The sequence below is a fragment of the Saccoglossus kowalevskii genome, chromosome 1 (assembly GCF_978046115.1).
Source record: "Saccoglossus kowalevskii chromosome 1, keSacKowa6.1, whole genome shotgun sequence".
Lineage (NCBI taxonomy): Eukaryota > Metazoa > Hemichordata > Enteropneusta > Harrimaniidae > Saccoglossus > Saccoglossus kowalevskii.
Window position 1 is genome coordinate 28,483,539 of NC_140641.1, and position 16,615 is coordinate 28,500,153.

The 16,615-nt window shown below is 35.0% G+C and overlaps 1 protein-coding gene across 7 annotated transcripts in view; it reads right to left on the bottom strand.

Annotated features, from left to right (window-relative positions):
• Positions 1 to 5,018: 5,018 nt before the first annotated feature.
• Positions 5,019 to 16,615, bottom strand: part of LOC100377718 (cytoskeleton-associated protein 5-like) — a 45,137-nt gene continuing 33,540 nt past the window's right edge. For 3 of the 7 annotated variants that reach the window (XM_085500453.1, XM_085500440.1, XM_085500433.1), the window contains 12 exons: positions 16,435 to 16,614; positions 16,058 to 16,245; positions 15,712 to 15,787; positions 14,598 to 14,786; positions 14,152 to 14,349; positions 13,953 to 14,039; positions 13,645 to 13,813; positions 11,222 to 11,245; positions 9,769 to 9,995; positions 9,462 to 9,488; positions 8,691 to 8,717; positions 5,019 to 6,408 (listed from right to left, as the gene is read on the bottom strand). In XM_085500453.1, coding sequence (XP_085356579.1) covers positions 6,280 to 6,408; positions 8,691 to 8,717; positions 9,462 to 9,488; positions 9,769 to 9,995; positions 11,222 to 11,245; positions 13,645 to 13,813; positions 13,953 to 14,039; positions 14,152 to 14,349; positions 14,598 to 14,786; positions 15,712 to 15,787; positions 16,058 to 16,245; positions 16,435 to 16,614 — 1,521 coding nt within the window. In that variant the 3' untranslated portion in view covers positions 5,019 to 6,279. The remainder of the gene's footprint in view (positions 6,409 to 8,690; positions 8,718 to 9,461; positions 9,489 to 9,768; positions 9,996 to 11,221; positions 11,246 to 13,644; positions 13,814 to 13,952; positions 14,040 to 14,151; positions 14,350 to 14,597; positions 14,787 to 15,711; positions 15,788 to 16,057; positions 16,246 to 16,434; position 16,615) is intronic. The other 4 variants (XM_085500436.1, XM_085500443.1, XM_085500448.1 and 1 more) reach the window with 4 other exon arrangements.

Below are 16,615 nucleotides of genomic sequence, written 5' to 3' on the forward strand. Positions count from 1 at the left end.
ACACAATTTGGCAATACAGTTGCACACATGATAAAACGGGCATTCGCAGTACAATAATACCAGAGATAATCTGAGCATTGCTACATTCTTTTAAACAAGATGACTGCCACTCAGCCATTTTTAGTTCCTGTGTGTACAAAGCACACAAAGGGACATAATGAGTTTGTTGTGTCTGTGTGTGTGTTTGCTATATATTGGTGGTGAACATCTTTTGGCTGTTAATCCTAACCACTGATGCCATTGCTCCTTTGCTGATTGTTGGGAATTTTCATTTCCTTGATATTTTTTTTTAAAACAACATCCTGAATTTGATCATGAAACAAATGTATGTGCATATGTCTGCTAAATGAGGACAGAGGTCATTGCACAAGTCCCTGCTTTCTGACTTTGTCGGATCAGTATTTAGTATTGCAAGCAGGAGAATACAAAGTACATGGTGTGAATGTTTCTTGCAAGGCTGGCAAATACAAAGTACAGTCAAAACCAGTGTATAACGACTACACAAGTGGCTGTTATACGCAGGTTAACAAAATTAATATGACAATAATTTTCTAGTTTCAGGAATAATTTATCAACATATATTTGAGATAGGGAATTGATAAAACTATGCTTGGTTTTCCTAAATTTTAAATGCATGTCAGTGTAAAACACAGAACATCTGTAATCATTTTGGCCCTTTATAATCAGGTTAATTTGACCACACAAGTGAAACAAGGGCATAGTTCCACGCATAAGAAAGTATTTACGAGTACATGTACTTCGTCTCGGGCATTGCCTTCTAATCTAGCTTTATCTAACCTTTTGGATTATAAAAAGTTGTCACAAGGGTTTCGCGATCACGCTAAAAACATTAAAATCATAAGGCAACATATTTCGACACAACGTTTTATTCTACTTATATTTTGTACTTTGACGTATTTTTTTTATTGTTTTGCCGGGAAGCAAACTACAATACGGCCAGACATGGGACATAGTATGAACCACAGCTACGAGCCCCTTAACCCACAGGCGCTCGGCACGTTTCTTGGATAATAAAAAGGACCTAAAGTCCCTACTTTAGGTCATTTTTATTATCAAAGAAACGTGCCGAGCGACTGTGCCTTAACCCTGCTATTGGCGTTGGTTTGTTTGAAGCGTTTGCGTGACTTTGACTTGTACCGCTGTCAGAGAACGAACGCTCCCAAACAAAGCTATGGGATCATTTAGTCATTGAATCATTCAATGAAGAGCTACGCGCCCACGTGTTCCCGCCACATAGTAAATATTCAGCAAAACCTGTTATGCATTCAAACAACTGTGACAAAAATCTGCAGCTTAATTTGAAGACTTTCAATAATAAAAATGAATTGAAATTTATAATAAGCAATGTATTCAACTGCATTCTGACAGCACAATAGACTACTTACCCGGAAGTCGAAGATACGGTGTTTCGCATGCGCGCGCATGCCGTTTTGGGGTGTAACGTTCGCTGAACTGTGCGTCAGATCACGCGACCCGACTGGGCGTGATTGACAGCAGATACTGACAACCCGCCATTTTGCAATGAGCATAAAAATGCGATTCCGGAAGTTTCTAAATGCGCATGTGTTTTGACATGAGATCAGGTTATCCTGAAGCAGACGCTCGACTGGACGTACGTCCATGCGGTGATTATACATGTAACATTAAAAAAAGTACTACATAGTACCACACTGCTTTGAGCTTGCGCGTAGAGGCGGGGACCAGCCAAGGGTGTGACGTAAACTTTCGCGCGAGATATTGTGCTTCTGGGTGCACCAATCGACGTCACAAAAATAAAAATTCCTTCTATCGACTGTTAGCAAACGGACATGTTTGTAATTTCTGCCATGACAAAGCAGGAGTATTTTTTACTCCAGTCTCGCTACTTCCAGGAAAGTCGTCTATGATGTCAGCTCAATCATTGTGAGTATCGTCTGCTGCATGAAACGAAAGTTTCATCAAATACAAAACTGCTTGTGAGAACGATAAAGTAAGATCATCTTGAAGTGCACGAGTCTCAAAAATCATAAGTTTACCTTTTTTATGTACGAAACGTTGATGGTGCATAACACATTTGATGCGTATGAAAATGAAAGTATATTCTTTAACAAACGTTGGTGGCGCTATTAAAGTTAAACAATTAAAGACGAAAGCACGTATTTATAAACACTGATGGCGCTATAACGTTTGCTGAGCGGGTGCTTAAAAACAAGCGAAGATGAAATCACATCGTTGGTGGCGCTGCCACGAGTGTTCTTGGTAAAAACGAACGTAGTCATGCATTTCAACTATGGTGGCGCTGTTGGGTTTATCAGCGGTAATAAAAACATCAGTATTAATGTTTATCAACGTCTGTGGCGCTGTAACAGGACTGTAAAATTAGGGAGGTGCTGCATGGATCCAATTGATCCTGACAGACTAGATTACATGCATTTATAAACACTGGTGGCGCTATAACGTTTGCTGAACGAGTGCTTAAAAACAAGCGAAGATGAAACCACACCGTTGGTGGCGCTGCCACAAGTGGTTTTTATATAAAAACGAACGAAGTCATGCATTTCAACTATGGTGGCGCTGTTGTGTTATCAGCGGTAATAAAAACATCAGTATTAATAATGTTTATCAACGTACAGGCGCTGTAACAGGACTGTAAAATTAGGGAGGTGCTGCAAGGATCCTGACAGATTAGATTACATGATGCAATATACATCAGACTTTGTCCTGTTTGTCTTTTGTGCAACAAACTCACAGCGAGGGTGAAAAGGGCTTCACAATGTGTTGTAATACAGGATTTCGAGTGTCAAACCTTGGTGACAAATGCGGGTTCGATAAAGAACTACAAAATACGTAATTAGTGTTCACTCCATAAATATCTGTTTAGTTTTATTCCTTTACTGAAAGAAAGTTTTTCTGTCCTATGGTACGCTGTAAATAGCGCCTGGCGTGGCATAGTAAAAGTAGGTCGTGCAACAGCTGATGAATTCAAACGCGCGATTTCTGAATCATAAAAGATATTTCTCCACCTATTACTTCAATACTATGGCCCAATCACTGCAGATTTCAATGTCGCAGGTTAGTTCTGTCAGGATTTTTTTTCATTATAAACATCACAATTTATCCAATACTCACTATGTCAATTATCGGATGGTCGCCATTTTGGTAGCTGAAGTACCGTCGCTCACTGATTTTAACCTGTTTAAATACGACTGATGACGTGATTTTGATCGAAAAATCAGAGTCGACAAAGTACACTGAACTAGACAGATTGGCTTGAATTTGCATCAAAAACCAAGGATTGTTTATTTTTTCATTTTTGACAACTGAATTAGAAACGTGATAAAAACATATTACAGATTTGCCTTGATAAAATAATATAGTGTGGCATTAATTTTAGTTTAGGATTAGGACAATTCATAACTAATTACTGGAAAATACAATCAAAAATGAGTTTTTTAGTAAATTTAATATGGATAACTAAATTATTTTCTTGCAGTCATGTCATTATTTGCAACTTTAAATTATTCATAAGAAATTTGTACAAATTAATGTTGACGAGTATTTGTAAATGGATTATGATAAATGTTATATGTAATTTATTGCATTATTTTGTTTTGTTTTAGATTATACATAGAATTTGGAAAGCCTGAATCCTTACTCAGTAAATTTAATGAATTCTTTAATTACAACTACAGTACAAGTTTGAAAAAATTATTATATTTCATTCAGTAATATGTTATTACGAGGATACCGAAAAGTATGCATGAAGACAGTACAGCGAGAGTATCGACCAACTCGCAGAGTGCATACTATGCAGTATCCTCGTAATTTCGAATTTATTAATATTGTAGGATGAAAATACGTACTCCATAAAATACTGCACGTTGTAACTTATGGTTACATATTGAAACTAAACTAAACAACTAAATTGTAATTCATTCAGTTTGCAAGAATAGCATCTCTAGTGATCTTAGTATTCGAACACAACTCGTGACAGGAAGTGGAACATGTATACACATTCTAAACATTAAGTATGGTAACAGTGCATTCTGATAAGTGTATATTTGTTGCCAATGTGTAGATTTGTTTTAAAGCAAGTGATGACAAAGTCACACATTGGGCCAATGCAGAAACAACTTCAGTTAACCACTTGCCACAATAGTCAGGATTTTCTGATAACCATGTACATTGTATTCCTGTTGTGTTAGGTGCAGTAGTATTCGATCCACACCAAGCAATATATTTTGACCCTGTGTCCAAAACAAAACAATACATTTCATACCGAGGATATTCTAGAAATGTGAACATTCAAAATTGTTTGCAAATTTAACATTCATATATTCTAATTTACACTTCCCGGGAAAAATAGTTTAAGATCTATTGTATTCAGTAATTCCTCAATCGAATCATATAGTATTCCATTAAAATTACACTTTCCATGATTGCTTGATAGTTAATAATCACTCATCTAAAACTTGCTATCGTGGTAGTACTTGTGTATAATACAGTTAAGGCTATCATATTTGTGTCGGTGACAATCACACATTCCAGAACTCCTGATTGGAGTCATGTAGATGTACATGTAGTAAAACTTTGGAAGAACCAAGTAGACAAAATTTTGCATTGAAATTTATTTTCTGTGCACTCGAGATTTAGCTTTCAATGGAATAGACAAATCCAAAGTCTATTTGTTCCATTTTAATCTGAGAAATGATTTTGGCAGTTAAATGATTATTTTGAATTCACCAATACAAACATTATGAACATATTCATTTAATTATTATGTAATACCCAACTGTTATAATGCAAACTATGAAAATAAAGCCTGGAACACCTGAATGCCAATAGCACATGTAGCCAAATAATGTATGCATGTTTATGTAGATAGTGAACTGCAGCATCCTTTAATATGAGCTGCACTTAAACTGAGTTTCATCTTTCAAGGAGGAGAGGGTGCCCTTGAAAATCTGAACAATTGCACTGCCTTCGGACATTATCCAAAAAATACAGTACTATGGATATGATACAGATAAAACATTTTAATAGTCAGCTCCAATAAACATATTACATCACATGAATGAGTTGTTAGTTGCATACACTTCACAATTTAAAGACATTTGCCCAGCTCAAGAAAGGTCTATGCTAAAAACTACATATATGAATACAGGTAACATTCATGTAGCATACAGCTATGCAAGAGATGGTCAGTATGAAATTGTAAACATTCACAGAATGCAATGTAAGCATGATACAGTCACCACCGCAAGAATAAATACATTTCCACTGTACTCATTCTCGGTCCAACGTAATTTTGGTTTTCAAAAATTTACACATAAGAAAATCATGTCTTCAACAAATGCAGTCATCAGTAGTGGATTATCGGGACTTGCAATTCAGATGCTATTGCCTTGAATGACCCACCTGATTGCCTTTCAACATAAATATACCATCACTATTTATAATTAGTCTGCAGTAGGGCACAAGCATTGACCCTGATATTGTATGCTTGTAGAATACCAAAATTAAAGCCGAAAAGGAAAAGCAGAATCCCTTTTATTCACAAGCCTCACACACGCAAAGACACTCATGCACGCACACACTCATTCAGTTTTTTTCTATGTACAAACCCGCCGCCACCAGATATCACACAAGAGGACAGGAAAGAAAGTCATTGATTGTCAATTTCAGCCTAGAGTGGCACTGAACAAGAACCGTTGTCACTTGGGAATCAGTAAAATGGTTCTTAAATTAACATACAAATGTACAAATTGATTGCAATTGGAAGCACAAAACAGCAGAATGCAAAGACAAATATGTAAATTGAAAACTTATAAATGTAAACAAGATGAGAACGAGTATAATTAAATACCTAATTAACAGAAGTGAGGTATCCATGTTTTTAGGACATGCAACTTATTGATAAGTACTGTGCTAGTGCTTTACACTGCTTCCAAAAACAGAGATTGTACATACAGCTTAACGACAGCTGTCCATCGTGATGAAAACATAATAGAATGAGATAAGCAGCAAAATACAGGTGAAGGATAGAAAAAAATGTCTTTCACACAATTTCCATTACTACCTACAATCGTTGGGAAATGAGTAAAACCTGCATAACTGTAGTTGCTTTATGCATGCACAGGTTTGCTTCACATCTAATATACAATCTCAACTGTATATCTGGTAGACTTGTAAAAACTCACAAGCGCACCCAGCAGTTAAATCTCTACCAATAAAAGTCTTCTGTCAAGCTTATTGAGGACATTGTCCACCTGGCAGTGCTCAGTCGGAATGCTTGTTCTGTGACCTTATTCTCTCAAGCCTCCTTTTCAAATCTGCTACATTGTTATCAGTGACTTGTGATGTACTAGAGGATCCTGGGATTGATGTGGAGCTTGTTCCAAGCGAAATCTTTTCAAGGAAAAAAAAAAAAAAGAATTCTCAATACTAAATCCTGGTAATACATTGTAATAATAAACCTATATTACAACACATTGTGAAGCCCATTTCACTCTCGCTGTGAGTTTGTTGCACAAAAGACAAACAGGACAAAGTCTGATGTATATTGCATCATGTACATGTAATCTAATCTGTCAGGATCCTTGCAGCAACCTCCTACCGGTACTTTTACAGTCCTGTCACTTTTTTCAGACATTAATTTTAATAACATTTTGAGAATTGAATTGTATAGTATTATCGGCATACCATTAAACCACCACCTCATGTCATGTCGTCTTTATTTTTAATAGTCATGAAAGGACAGTGGTTGCTGTGCATCCTATTTGATATAGTGATGTACACAATGTTTCTAAAATATAGGGTTTGGTTAAAAACTTAAACACGCACTTTGCGACAAACACTGCCCTAAAATATTAATGCAGATTTCCACCAGATAGACACAGAGAAGCCAAACAAGTGTTACCATGTAGCACATTTCCATCAAGTGTTGATGGTAAATGCTAAGATACATGTACAAATGGTACATGATATGATAGATCTTTATAGATTCGTTAGCTTTTCGCTGTATGTAATTTAGATGCAATTTTATTAAAAATGGTTAACACATTATTTAAAGAAAATGAAATAGTCGTGGACATGTATCTCAACATGTATAATTTGAAGAGAAAAAAAAACATGTCAACGATATATTTTGAAGATGAAACTAATCATCATGCACATATATTTCAAGATGTATAATGTTTGTATCAAATTTAAATGAAAACTGACAAATCCAGTCCAAGATACCACATTTTTCCAAAAAACAAGATGAATGCCAGTCAGCCATCTTTGATCTGACTATGAAACAAACTGACATGAACATGTATTCCAAAATGTGATATGCATGTGCCAAATATGAATGAAGTTTGTCCATAAGCCTGGGAGATACATTGTATAGTACCGTGGTATGATTAAAAAGCAAGACAGGTGCCAGTTGACCATCTTTGATTCGATTGTAAAACAAATTGTCATGGACATGTAATTTAAAATTTACAATGTATATATGAAAAACTGACAAAGCACACATAAGGTACCACCACATTTTTTAAAAAACAAAATGGCTGCCAGTCAGCCATCTCGGATTGAATCAGTATACCACTGCATGTGAATATATGCCCCAGATAAAGTACAAGGCACATGCAAAGAATGAACAGATTTAGTCCATAGAGTTCTGAAATACTGTAAAACATGTTGAAAAAGCGACATGCAATTTTAGTGAGTTGTGGTAAAATGATGTAATAGCGAAATGTTATTTTAGCGAATCTTTTTCATCATTGTTGATTTCCTGTTTTCATAATACTTGTCTGTCGCGCGCTGAAACAAATGCGCAGTTATCACCTCCATAAAAACAAATAAAAACTGTCAAGTGTAATTTGATTCTGTTCACAATGACAAATACTTATTCAACAGGGATTTGAAAAAGCGGGTATCGCTGCTGCGTTACATACAGAACATTGACCTTTTATATTGGGACTCAAAAATTACTAAGTACTACTAATTTCCATAATAATATATAAGTATCACTCCATTTATTAATTTTCATTAAAATAATGACCACAATGAATAAGTTTATTTTTTTGGGTTAATTTACTTTTCAATAAAGTGTATCTATCCTGTCAGTACGTTTTTTTTGTTTTTGTTTACAAAGTGTGTGTGGAGAAAAAGATGTTGTTTGGCGGCCATTTTGAATTTATAATAAAGTCATTAGTAACATCTTGAATTAGTGAATCAGATCTCTCGCTAAATTCGCTAAAAAGACATGCTCACGAAAAGACATGTTTTACAGTATCACTCCGGACAGACAGACACACAGAGACCGAATAAGTCCCTGTTTTGAACGGGGACTAATAAAGCATCATAAAGTGATGATCCTAGCATTGAAAATTTCTTCAGTGATCAAAGAGTGCCATTTTCTCATCTAATTTCCATCCATAGATATCTCCTCAGTATACCTCATTTTGGAGTCTGTGCAGAGAGCATTAAAGATCATACCATCACCAAAATATTAACACCAGTATTAAACAACTTGATATATGTCCCATAAGAAGGACTTACGAACCATAAAATATTTATGTTAGCATTTTCAACTAATAAAGTGAAGATACCAATTAAACACCATAAGTATCTAAAGACAGCCAGGAAGTAAAATAATAGATCTATTTATTTTTATTTACAGGCAATATCTTCTTTCATACCTTTTGAAACGAGTACTGATGGGGAGGCTTGGGAAAATAAATAGTGTTAAAAAAAATCACTTATATTAGTACTTATAATCACAATAATAAAGGAGCAATGTATTGTTGAACATTCCACATAGTACCGGTATTACATTTACATCGGTTTATCAAGACAACATAGTTATTGAAGCATTAGCCATACTCATTCACGTCAGCTTTATAATTTGCTTTTATACTAAGCTCTTTCACAAGTGGAAAGGAAATGACAATCACTGAATACAGGCTTTACCAATGTATGTATTTGAAAATGATACAGGTGAAAGCACAAATGGACAGCAAAGTAAACTTCTGTTTCTTTCTTACATATTTCAGAAACTATAGTACAAATGTACAATACTTCAACATGCATACTAAAGTACAAGTTTAAAACACTTGTAGATATTTGCATATTGCAAAGTATAGCATTTACTTAGATTATCACTTTTAAGGATGGAACAAAATGTATTAAATGTAAATGCAATGATCTAAAACTGCACCAAGAAAATTGTACACCATCAAGATCAAGAAGAGAACAGAATGTAATGTTTTTGTTTTAAATACTGAGGACTGACATACCTGTATAAACTTCCCGTTCAAAACAAATTCATAATTATAACACTGAGCACATAAATATCACAATACAAAGCTATTAGCAAATTCATACAAGCAGTGTTGCATATCAAGCCTTGTATGATTCTAGACCGTGGCAAGATAGAAACATGAACAAATTAAATTGGATAATACATTTACCTTTTGATACGAATACCGTGGTCGTGCCTTTTTTGTTTAAAGTGGTAAGCAAGTATTAAAGAAATAGTTGAGTAAAGTTAGTGAGACAAGAAAAATGAAGTGAAGTTTGGCAAACAGAAAAACGGATGAATAAATGGCGAGTAAATAAATACATGATTTTGTGATACAAGTATCACAAATTCGTTGTATTACACATGCACAATCTGAGAAGCATACTGGATGTAAAGACACACAATTAGATAGAGTGTCAATGACTTGTGGCACCAATATGAAAAACAACAAAATAATCATTTTTAATAATACTTACTGCAGATCCTTTATTCTCCAAATTACTTGGTGCAGTTTCTGGCCGAGGAAGGGTTCCTCCTGTTGAAGAACCAGGCTTACTGTCAGCATCGTTGTCCAATCCAAATCTAGCACGAAGTATTTTTAACCTATCTCTGTAAACTTCAGGATCTGGCTCCGCATCGTCACCACCGCCACTGGTGGGTAACGACGTGATAGATGGCATACTAGATGATGTATGAATTCCACCTATGAAAATTATTTGAAATTAAACCAACATTTTAACAATGAAAAAAACACTATGAATTAAAAATCTAAGAAAAATAATTATAGTTAAGCACAGATTATCAATATTTTTAAATATTAATTTGATTGATTTGTTTTCAATTAAAGGCAGTGCAGGCTATACAGTCAAACTTGTATATAGCGATAAACCAAGGGAGTTCATTTAAGCGGTCTTTATATGGAGGTCACAAACTCGTACATTTGACATAACATACATGTCTATATATAGAGGCGGTTTACTAACACGGGTTTGACTGTATTGATTTAAAAAAATTAAACTACACAGCAAGTTTATATATATATATATATATAAAGCTCAGTAATCAGTTCGTCATTTCAAAATGGTAGGTCCTTACAAATACTGATATACCAATGGCATTCATCCTTGAATACACAGTCCAGTTATTGTATTTATGCTGCACCTCATTTTTGTTATAATTACATGTAGCATTTATATGATGTGCAGTGTATAGTATTTTTTTTATACAACATCTTATTTCTCGTTATTCTCTTCTTTTTTTTTTAAATTAAATTATAACAATTGTAAGCAAGCATTACCATATGGACAGAAATTTGATCCATTCAGACAATGTGAAGATGATTTTAGTGCAGAGCATGCCAACATATATACATATATATATTAAAATAACCATAAACAGCTAGTTAAGGTAGGGAGAGGTACTATTCATGTAGAAGCCCTTCATTAAAAATAATAAAAGGCCAAAAAAATGGTTTTGCTTCTTGTCCCAGGAACCAATGCTGGTTTATTATTTATTTAAGATTATTTTTGTATTAAGATTATTCAATACCACATAATATATGTTTCAATGTTATAATATGTTGTCTCTACAAAACATCCCCTGAAACAGAAAACAAACATTTCCATTGTACAATATATACGGCCAATCACTGGTACATAAAATGTAAAATTGCAAAAAAAAGGGTCAATCACAGGTTTCTAAGCAACAATGACTGGAAGCAAAACCTTTTTTTTTTCTTCGTCTAACCACAGGTACCATGCACTCAGCAAACATGTTAAGAACCCAAAATTGTTTTGCAAACAACAACATTGTAAATGGGAAAAGGTGTATACACAAAGGTGAAATGTTTCTTGTGTTTTTTTGTTCCAGTTACCATGGCAACAAACAAGGCAAGACAAGATGCAGTAACCAACAAGTATTTTTAGTTACCTTCAGCACTCTCAGTTGCAACCTCTGTTGCCATGGAAATCATGAAATAGAACAACATTAAGATATATTTTAAAGTTTGCTTCAAACTTAGTTATGAACTGGCAAAGTATCAGTACACTCACTCACTTGAGAACCAATGTGTGTCTAATGCATGTTACAAAATTTTGAATATAGTTGAAGCTGAGATAGTTGAGATTGTCAAATCATTTGGGTCTCACTGAAGAGAAAAGACATAACCATGTATGTACAAATGTAACTAGCGTAAACCTACATAGAACAAAAGAGGCTGATTTATTAGTATAAAAAGTCTCAAAACTGAGAACTTTTCAGGACAAATGTCAATGTTAACTCTAAAACACAGGCACAATACAGACTCTGCTATGAACAGGTAGAAACAATTCCTGATAAATTGTACTTTGTAAGGTAGAACCAACCTCTAAATAATAAACAAAGAGACAAATCTCTGCCAAGTTAAAAATTAATAATACAACTGAGCTATGAACTATTTACTGGTACTGATTAACAAATAATTAAACCTTAACTGATAGGTAATGTCAAGTAACTACGGGTACCAACATACAAGCTGTGCTCTCGCTCTCGCTCGCAAATGTCGTAAATTACGAAATTTGTACAAGATTTACGAACAAAATAAATATCTATGAGTAAGATTTACGAACACATTTTGTACAAAATACCCTCGCAAATCGCCCTCATTTAATTGTCAAGACTCGACTGTGATCATCACGCGTGTTACGGTTTGAGTGATTGCCATTTTAAAGTTAAACAATGTCCCGTTACTTCTAAGATTGCAACAATTGTTACATAGTGATCGCGATCAACACGGAACTGCCACTGAATGTATTTTTCCACTCTAAAGTTATTTTGGTGTCATCGCACATGCGTAGTTTAGTCGACGTGTGTTTCAAGATACCCCGCGACATTACTCTCAGTATGGAACGGTTTCATGTCGCCCTTATCAAACACGTGATTTGTTTATTTATTGAAAATGGAGACTACGTCAAAAAGGAGCAGACAACTGCTCGACGAGTATTTTTCACGACGAGATGGAGAAACCGCTAAATCGTGTTCAGAACCAGAAACATATGGGTGTCCTAACCCTGACAGCACCAAGAAACGGAAAGTTGATCGTACTGCAGCACGATTTCAGAAATAATGGAAGGTTAGCTGCGGTTCCGTAGCGCTTTGGTGCGACATACAATCTAATTTTGCCCTACCAATTTCATTCGAACGTCTTGTTTTTATTTTTGTTGTTGTATGTCGAACATGGGCCGGCCAGTGTCTGTCACGTAAATAATGCGGTCGGCAACATAGGGCTATTATTCCACAGCTAATGGAAGGTGAGACAATGTTAGCGAATCGATCGAAAAATACTATAATTTGTGTAACATTCTTACCGGGCATTCTTAGCATTGAGATCGAGTTACAAGACCGAAAGTTACTTTAGTTACTTTTTCACTTTAATTCAGAAATTTCGATGAAAATAATAGTCATTTTGTGTCGTCATAAACGTCAACATGCGGGTTTGTATGATGAGCACGGGAGATTACTTCATAATAATGTTGATTGCCATAGAGTTTTTTTCTGAGAAATTTCCCGTGAAAATTTATTCACAGACTTGTGTTCTAGGCAGTGAACTTTCGAATGATGACTATTTTCCCCACTGTTAACAATGTGAGCTTATCATGAATATGTTTAATTAATACTGAGTTATTCAAATAAAGGTTCTGGTGTCTACATTTTATATTTTGTTGTGATGTTTTGTTGTACCATCATAAATGGTACATTTTGTGGAGCAGACTGCCTAATTTGATGTCATGAAATTACACACAAAATTAGAGCTCAGGTTGCACTAGCAAGCACCATTTTCAGCATGCTGTTCTTGTTTTCGGCGGACGACAGATGGGACACCTCCCTCTCCTTCTCTCTTCCCCGTTGTGCTCGGTCGCGGGAAAATGCTCCGCAGTTTCCAGACAAAGTTTACTAATACTTTTTTTTCTTGATTAGTAAATTTACTATTACCTAGCAAATTCCAGAGAGAGCCCAGACAAGGCCATCATGTTCAAGAGCAAATTACTTGGTGCCAGCCAGCCGTTTAGACAGGGTTTGACACACTGGCTTGTAATGTTTAATCTCGGAATAACAGTAATTTTTACATTTTTTTCTAGCATTCCATGTATGTCTAATACATGTTCACAGTTACATGCTCATATCCTCCCATAATGGGCTCTTACACTCACTCAGAATCAAGATATAATCATCACCCTATACAGGTTCATTACTTCTGTAATAGCTGTTGAAAAAGGTACTCTTGTAATCATTTTAAAATGTCGGAAAGACATTGACTTGTAGACTAGTAACACAGGCATATAGGTAAAGATAAACACATTTTTATCACAACTGACCTTGTGTACGCATAGTTGATAATGGCGCTACTTTATCTCCCTTTAACTCTTCCAGTTCCTTTAGGCTTTTGTCAACATAACCTCGAAAGAATTGTGTTGTCTTTTTCAAATACGGCTCAATATCAGTTTCAGGATATCTCTTCCTAAATTCATAAAGTTCATTGAGGCCCTAAAAATGACCAAGGAAAACAAATTACATTAATTTTTCACATACCAGCTTCCATGTTCATATTCATTAGGAATTACACAGTTACTGAATGTGGATCAACTGAAAACATAAAAAGTGAAGAATTAAAATTAAATGTCACCTCCTTTGTGTTTTCCTTTGACGAAACCCGATTAAAAATCTCTGCCAACAGGTTTGAGGAAGGTTTTTTTGGATAAGAAGGTGTGACCTACAGGAAAAAAAAAAAAAAAAGTTAAAAGTAACTACCCCCGGTAGTATTACAAGTTTGCAGCAAATGTAATTTAACTTGTTACAAAGCAATGCACAAGTTGTGTACTCACTGCCTGTCCAGTGGTATTTGGTACACTGCCATTACCACTGCCGTTACCACTGCCATTGCCGTTGATTTGCCTTGCAGGACTATTGCCAGGCTTTGTACCTGATGATCGTCTACTTGGACCAGTTCGTAGCACCTTTTGAAGATAAGCTTGTAATTCAGATTCACTTGGATCTTCTATTAAACTGAAATGACTCATAATCTAGACACAAAAAAAAACAATTTACCTGTGAGAGACTAGAGAAAAGAAAACAAATATTCTATACTGTCCCAGTAGTACCCTTATAAACAAGCCATTTTATTTTGATTGCACAAATTAGAAATGATTTCTTGAAAACTGTATATTAAGCGGTAGTCATTGGTAAGCCTTCACACAGCATGCATGGTCAGCTATTCAGAACTATGGCACAATTATATACCAACATTTAATTAATGAATTAAGTTTCTTACCTTATTTCCTAGTAGCTTGCCTAACGAGTGAATAATAGTTTTAATAGTTCGGAGCGGAGTGTCAATTTCTCGTTCTTTCCACATTTGCACTGGGAAAGCTTTTAAAAACAAGTGTAGATTTAACAGCACCCTATCAAGGTTTAGCTCAGTCACAACATTTGGAAGCATTCGTACCATTTTCCATAAACACTGGAAATAAAAATTTGATCTGTGAAACCTAACAAGACAAGGCTAGGAATGTTCTTTCAATCAATTGCAAAACTGTAGTTATATTATAACGGTATTTTAGTTGCCTAACACATCGTTCTGAACATGCTTTTCATTATGCAAGCTGTGGTTTTTCTGTGTTTTGATACAGACCTGTGTTTAGATATAGGCGATCCTCAGGTATTTTTGATTCAAAAGAAAAGCACAAGAATTTTTTTTAAAAAATTATGCAAAACAATGCCAAAAACATGGTTGCCATCTGCAGTACAGGCTCTTGAACTTCAAAGTTTTCTAAATCTTCAAAATGCAATCAGTGTGGATACTTTTTTAAAATAATGTCAATTGAGACGATTTTACATGTACCAATTTTATCACTAACAAGACACACGAATGAATTTTGCAAAACTAAATACAAGTGTGAATTTTAACCAATGCTTGGAGATCTATCCTCGGCTCCATGGTTGCAAATAGAACGTTTCAGATGATGTATCACATTTGAACATTGTGTTTGGTGCTTTTAAGGTATTTATGTATTTCAATTATCTTTAAAATGAAATGGCGAGTATACCACTCAATTTTGATCAGTTCACCCCATATAAATACTCGCTATCGATCCTGTGTACCGGTATGTCATGAAACTAGTCAAAAATCTCGTGGTATACTTGTCTCTGTTCAGTATAACAAACACTGAATACAACTGCCATTTATACATGCAATAAGCTAATAATGTGTATTTTTTATATAACAACTAGACTCCAATTGCAGTAAGTTAAATACATGACAACATATTCTACTCTATATAGATACCACATGTCATATACATGGAGTTAATATGTTTCATACAATTAAAGCGTGGTAGTCATCGACTACCACGCTTTAAGTATTTTCCACCTAATCATGACATTACCTTCATAACTAGTTCTGTAAATTTCGGCGTTGTGCTTTCAATAGCCACACAGTCTTGTAAAAGTTTAATCAAAGCACTGCACAAAAAAATAAGAGAAAGGAAACAAGAGATATCAACCAAGTGTACAATGAACACGTATGTATTTTTCACAAACTTAAAAAAAAACCTTCCATACATGCATGCATGCATTGAGAAGAATTCAGTTTATTCACATTACAAGTTTTATGTAAATATGGGTGGGACGCAGAAAACTCACTGGGCCCAGTAAAGCACAGACATGAGCCACTGCAGCTTAAGACATAACACATCTCTTGGCTAATAGTAATTAAAATAAAAAGCAACTCACCAAAGGACGTTGTTAGAATCAGATTTCTCAACTATTTTTACTACAAGAACATTAACAGAGCGAACAACTTGAGGTCCATCGGGTATTTCTGTTAGTCTGTCATCCAATAATACTGTTATCAAGCCATGTAGGAGATCTTTTAACACATCCCTGGATATCCGTTTTGCTAACACGTTATTCTGAAATAACTGAATAAAAACTATCCTTGATTACAAACAGTAAGGTACGGTATTGTCAACAAGTTTGAGGGACATTTCAAAAGTAGTTTCTTATATTCAGTAATGTTATGTTGACGATGTATTTTCCCACTCGCTGAAGAAACCACAAATTGACATAGTGTTATGTTGGACAATGACAAGTGTTAGTAAAAGACTTACAGACATAAGACAAGCAGCCAGACATCTGTACAACTTTGTAACATTTTCTTTTGAGCTGTCATCCTCTCCCATATATTTGGTAAAAGCTAGCCGAAGTTGAAGTACACTAACAACTAGTAAATTATCAACATGATTACATAATGCCTCAGACTTCTCTTCATCTTTGAGAACTTCATCAAGC